A 6,000-nucleotide genomic window follows, 5' to 3' on the forward strand; every position below is an offset into this window, starting at 1 on the left:
ACAACAGGGGTAAACTTCGTAACCACGTCAAGGAACCGCAACACTTTCACCAGAGAACCTGGGACACCAAAGCTTACAGATAAACACAGGATATCCTATAGCTGGCATAGGTAGAAGATTTTCCCCAGCATAAATAAGATTGGCCTCCCCACCACATGCGATCACAGGAGCCTAACAAGCAGACTAGCAGAGTATAACTCTTACTAGCCTGCCTATGAATCAGCACACAGCAGGTCGATGTCTGAGTCTGCCTGTGTTGATCCCATACATCAGAAAAACCGTCGGGCGTAGGCTCACATTCTGCAATCTGAATAGAGCCCAATGGCGCCATGACAGACGTGTGACAAGCTGCTAAAACAGCATAAACTAGGCAGTTAAATATATTAGGTGAAATTCATTAGATCTATTACTCACCCGTCTTTTTATGCCAATTTATGACTGCCGTAATTTTCAAATCCTTTTAGCCCAAATCAAAACTTTGCAAAAAAAACACATCAGTGTCAATGTTGGCACCCATATTTTTGCTTCAGTTTGTAATTTTGTGCTGTATGTCTTACCCTGTCCTGCGCTGTCTCTTCTTGTTTTATGAGCTATATGTTGCTCTTTTGGGTTGATTACGTATTTATTTCCGGCATATAGATGTTAGCTTCTACATGTTTGTGTTCACCGACTGAAGCATATAAACTATATTTAACTGACAGATATTAACTGTGTCTTTAAAATGTGATGAGGCTTCATCGGAGGACACGGAGACACCTTTCCTATCAAAAAGACCCACGCTTCACCTGAAGGAAAACATCACACCAAATGAGAAGAATGAAGGTAAAATGAAAATTGTGACCACATCTCAACCCTTTTTCCTGAATTTCAAATCTGTTCTATAGTTTTAGTTCTACAGATTGGTGTATGTATTATTACACCCTAATCACAGTCTATAATTGCAACTGGAAGCGCAGATTTCACAAGAAACCTCCAATCCCTACATGTTCGCAGTACGCATGAATTTCAGAAGATCGTCAGTAATCTGTGGAAACGCTGCCAGTAAATGGTTGAGTGCCCTGCAGCGCCACCACAGGGGAAAATATGCATTACACAATGTCCATTCAAATCAATACTTTGTCTGTGTGAGTCAGGACTAGAGATCAGGATACCTGAATTATCAAGGTCGGGGTTTGTACCGAACACTTGGTGTCTGGGACTGGAACCCCATCACGATCTTATAAAAAAGTTTCTGCCCTGGTTCGTGTGCAGTTTGCATGCTCAAGTACAGTGGCGTAACTAGAGTTTGATGGGCCCGAGTGCAAAATTTAGACCAGCCCCTCCCCATCACTGCATGTTGGCCAGATGCATGTATATGTATGTATACATTTAGTGTTCTAAATCGTATAAAGACATGAGAGTTGTCCTCCCCCATTACGTAGTAATATCCCCCATCCTGTTCCAATGTACCCCATCTTGGGCTAGTTCCTGGTATATATTTCCCTCATCCTAGTATATATGTCCCCATCCTGGGCCTCTTCTGTTATATACCGTCCCCCTCCTGGTATATATGTTCCTCTCCTGGGCCCCTCCTGATATATACTGTTCCCTTCATGGAATATACAGTATGTTCTTCTCCTGGGCCCCTCCTGGTATATACTGTCCCATTTCTGGTATATACTGTCCCCCTCCTGATATAAGTTCCTCTCCTGGGCCCCTCCTGCTATATACTGTACTCACCACCTCCCACGCCGCATGGCATCCTCCTCTATAGCTGGTCCGCTGTGGCCGGCAGCTTTCATTGGCATCCGTGCTATGGAAGTGCATGACGTCATTGCGATCGTGATTGTTCCGCTCCTGCGTACGTTCTGCAATCTCTCAATGGCTCGCACTTTGGATGCTGTGTGTCCAAAAAAAAAACTCCTTCCCCCATAAATGCCCTGTTTATGGCTGGCTGTATGTGGGCACAGAGCCGAACTGCCCAATCATCGACCTCCATTATATTCATTACTCAAGTTGAGCCCGTTAGTTTGAGTCCCCATTGACTTATAATGGGGTTAGAGGTACAGGAACAAGTTCAGGTCAACTTTGAGTTGCGAAATTTTAACTGAAGTCAAACCGAATCCAGCAAAACCGAACATCCCCGGGTCCGCTCATCTCTAGCCAGGACAATACAGATCCTACAGAATATGAGGCTATATTTCCAATTTGATCATGAAATGAGGGTCTGGAAAGGAAGATCCCCATTTATTAATTTAAAGATTTGGTTTGGACAAACCCTTTAACGGGTTAGTGGGGGTCCAATTTTACAATCTCCAGTCAAAAGACTCCACCAACGATAAGCTGAATATAGGATCTTCCGCTATTGGGACTCACATAAATTTACTGTACTCTTTGGGGAAATCCCTAGCAGTAAAGCTGGCCGTATACATTGGATGGCTGTCGGCCAAATGATGCTTTGGCCGATCGGTCAACAGCCATCTCTGCCAAATCTCCCATACACAAGAACGCTCGCTTGATCAAGCGCTCCTGTGTCCTCTATGAGAAAGCTATCGATGACATGTCGGCTGGCGGCTAATCTCCGGGAGAACAATGCGATCAGCAGTCTAAAATCAGCCATGCGCAATCGACATCTCACCCGACTATCACCCCTTACTAATTAGATGATCGGCCAAACCCACCATTATCTTCAGGATTGGACGACATTAGTCTAATATGTATGGAGGGGGGGGAGGGGGCTTCAGGTTGCTTATACACATAGATATCTTACCAATTTCTGTCCAATCAGACCAATTTAATTCTCAGGACGTTCTACCAGTCCTCATAAAAGATTTGACTAGCTGAACAACACGCATTCACTATTGGTTTTAAAGGGCCATAAAATCTCAGATTCTAAACACAACTTAAAGGACAACTATCATCAGAAAATGATTGTTTAAAGACGTTTTGTATTAAATCAAGTTTTTCAAAAATGTCAATTTTTTTTTCTCCTATTACAATCAATAATTTAAAAAGAAACAATCTTGCTATTTTCACAATGGACTCTGGGGCATTTTTTAAACTTTCGGACAAAATTTACAGAAGTTTCCTTATCAACAGAGGAAAGATTCCTGTTGTGAATACATTTAGACTGGTTTCCAGTTTGGGGCTCCCTCTTGTGGTCAGTGCTGGTAGTGGAGTTGGCTTGCTGAATAGAAACCAGACAGCTGAGGATGATTGGCAATCAGATGGTTCTGACTGGGCCTATATAACTGAGTAGTGTTCTCTTGTTCCATGCTCAATGTCGTCTCCTGTGTGCTAAGGACATTCTGAAGCCAGCCCTTCCTTCTGTGTCTACCAGAACTACTTTCAGATAAGTTTTGTCTTCGTACCTCTGCTGGTGGTTTCCACTTTCTTGTTGTTTTTTCTGTTTATGTACAAAGGCTTATTCCCTAATTTTGCCTGTGTGGAGTTCTGGGTGGAGCTGGATCATTCCCTGCTGGGAATGTCTGTGTACCTTGCTTCATATTCTGCTATGTATTTTGTTTTCTCATACTTGGTACTAATTTCAGTACCTCCACTATATTAGTGTTTGTTTGGATCCCAGGAACACCAGAGTCCTGATATAGTGGGGGAGAGTCTGTGTGAGCTCAGTATTTTTCCATATCAGGCGTGTTGGTTATTTTTCTAGGGTATTGCATGGCTGCAGACTATGCTCTTTTCTGTCCTTTCCTATTTAGCAAGTTTGGGCCTCATCTTTGCTAATTTGTTTTCTACCTGTGAATTGTGTTTTCTTACATCACCGTAATCTTTAAATGTGGGGGGCTATCTATATCTTTGGGGACTACTCTGAGGCAGATTAGTCTTTCCTGTATTTTTCTCTGTAGGAATAATAAGTTCTCCAGCTCTGTCGAGGCGACCAGATCATCGTAGGCACATCCCACGGCTACTTCTATTTGTGTGTTAGTGTTAAGGCCACTTTACACACTGCGATATTGGTACCGATATCGCTAGTGTGGGTACCCGCCCCCATCTGTTGTGCGACACGGGCAAATCGCTGCCCGTGGCGCACAACATCGCCCAGAGCAGTCACACATACTTACCTGTCTAGCGACGTCACTGTGACCGGCGAACCGCCTCCTTTCTAAGGGGGCAGTCCGTGCGGCGTCACAGCGACATCACAGCAGCGTCACTGAACCGCTGCCCAATAGCAGCGGAGGGGCGGAGATGAGCGGGACATAACATCCTGCCCACCTCCTTCCTTCCGCATTGTGGCCGGGAGGCAGGTAAGGAGAGGTTCCTCGTTCCTGCGGTGTCACACGGAGCGATATGTGCTGCCGCAGGAACGAGGAACAACTTCGTTACTGCTGCAGTAACGATTTTTGAGAATGGACCCCCATGTCACCGATGAGCGATTTTGTACGTTTTTGCAACAATGCAAAATCGCTCATCGGTGTCACACGCAACGGCATCGCTAATGCGGCCGGATGTGCGTCACCAATTCCGTGACCCCAACGAGTTCGCATTAGCGATGTCGTAGCGTGTAAAGCCCCCTTTAGGTATGCAGTTCGCTGAGATTTCAACCACTCTGGTACATTCTGGGTTTCCTAGTTTTTTGTCCTTTTGCTGGTCCTCCTCGGTCACTGAATCATAACAGATTCCAATGATGGGTAATGTCTCTCTGCACAACTGAGAACATGGGATCTATCAGTCATAAAAGGCGATGCCATAGCTGACCTCCTCTTCTTCCTTTCAAAATGATCTTTGCACACACTTATTAGATGCTTCATTACAGAAGATAAGGGAGGAGTCTGTTCATTGTGGCTAATGTACATGTGAATTTCCTGAAACAACAGGAAAATAGGATAAAATAGCTTCAGTGGCCAATGCGGAAATTGCAAGATTTTAAGAGAAAAACCTGATTTAAACAAATGACACATTCCCTTTACAAGTTTCATTCTCTTTCATCCCCACAACAGGGGAAATTAGATATTACTAAGTCCTTACAATACACAGACGTTCTCTGATAAAACTATGTATGCAAACCATTGTACTGAACCTATTATTAAAGGCGCCATTTCACAACATGTTTTCTTTTTATCTTTACAGCCATTAATGGTGCTTTCAATATGTTTGTGGATTTGGTCCCTGCAAAAAAATTTGAGAGATTTGTTCGAGAACTAGGACTTTCTGATAATGATATTGAAAACAGTAAAGCGGACAACACAGGAGTAGAAAATCAGCGTTACACCATGCTGTCACAACTGCACCAGAATAAAAACTTTGACGTGAACATCTGGTTGAGCAAACTGGACTCCATGAAATTGGGGAAAGTGGCCCAAGACATAACTGCCAAACTGATTGAGAATGGATGGCTCAAGAGGTCAACTTAAGAACACCATAGACTTTAGATAGCTGTTGGCCAAACTATGGTCGGTCGATCGTTCAGCTATCCCGTTGATCTCTACCATACAAGAGAGTGCTCCGCCGGCTGGCCGAGCACTCATGTGTTTTTTATGACATACCCACTGTCAGACATCTTTAGCAGTGACTTATCTCAGGAAGAACAAAAGGATTCACAATCCAAATCTGTACATACTTGTGGCCTGTGGCCCCCACACATATTAGACTATTATCAGGACCCGTTAAAACCCATCAAAACTGAGTTCAGCTGATGTTACTCTAATATGTGTGGGGGCTTTACAGGCAAATCTTATTTATATTTTATTTATTGTGAAAAAAATGCAAAAAAAGTCTTTAAAAAATAAATAAAAGATAAAACTTACCCCAAAAAAAATAAAAAAGCTTAACTCATCAAAATCATGAGCTATGCAGTGAGTCATTAATACGTGGGAATTTGTTAGTTCAACTGAGACGTACCATTCCCTGCCCAACTGACCAAAAAAACGAGCATGCAGCCAGAAATATTGTCATTTTTTTTCAATGTTAAGTAATGAAATAAGTATTGAACATGTCACTAATTTTCAAAGCAAATATATTTCTAAAGGTGCTATTGACATGAATTTGTCACCAGATGTCTGT

The 6,000-nt window shown here is 43.0% G+C and overlaps 1 protein-coding gene across 2 annotated transcripts in view; it reads left to right on the forward strand.

Moving 5' to 3' along the window:
- Positions 1–5,778, forward strand: part of LOC142304229 (tumor necrosis factor receptor superfamily member 10B-like) — a 30,588-nt gene extending 24,810 nt beyond the window's left edge. Inside the window, exons 8-9 of one of the 2 annotated variants that reach the window (XM_075346422.1) lie at positions 702–822; positions 5,068–5,778. In XM_075346422.1, the coding sequence (XP_075202537.1) occupies positions 702–822; positions 5,068–5,351 (405 nt within the window). In that variant the 3' untranslated portion in view covers positions 5,352–5,778. The remainder of the gene's footprint in view (positions 1–701; positions 823–5,067) is intronic. The other variant, XM_075346423.1, reaches the window with a different exon arrangement.
- The last annotated feature ends 222 nt before the right edge of the window (positions 5,779–6,000 follow it).

The sequence above is a fragment of the Anomaloglossus baeobatrachus genome, chromosome 4 (assembly GCF_048569485.1).
Source record: "Anomaloglossus baeobatrachus isolate aAnoBae1 chromosome 4, aAnoBae1.hap1, whole genome shotgun sequence".
Lineage (NCBI taxonomy): Eukaryota > Metazoa > Chordata > Amphibia > Anura > Aromobatidae > Anomaloglossus > Anomaloglossus baeobatrachus.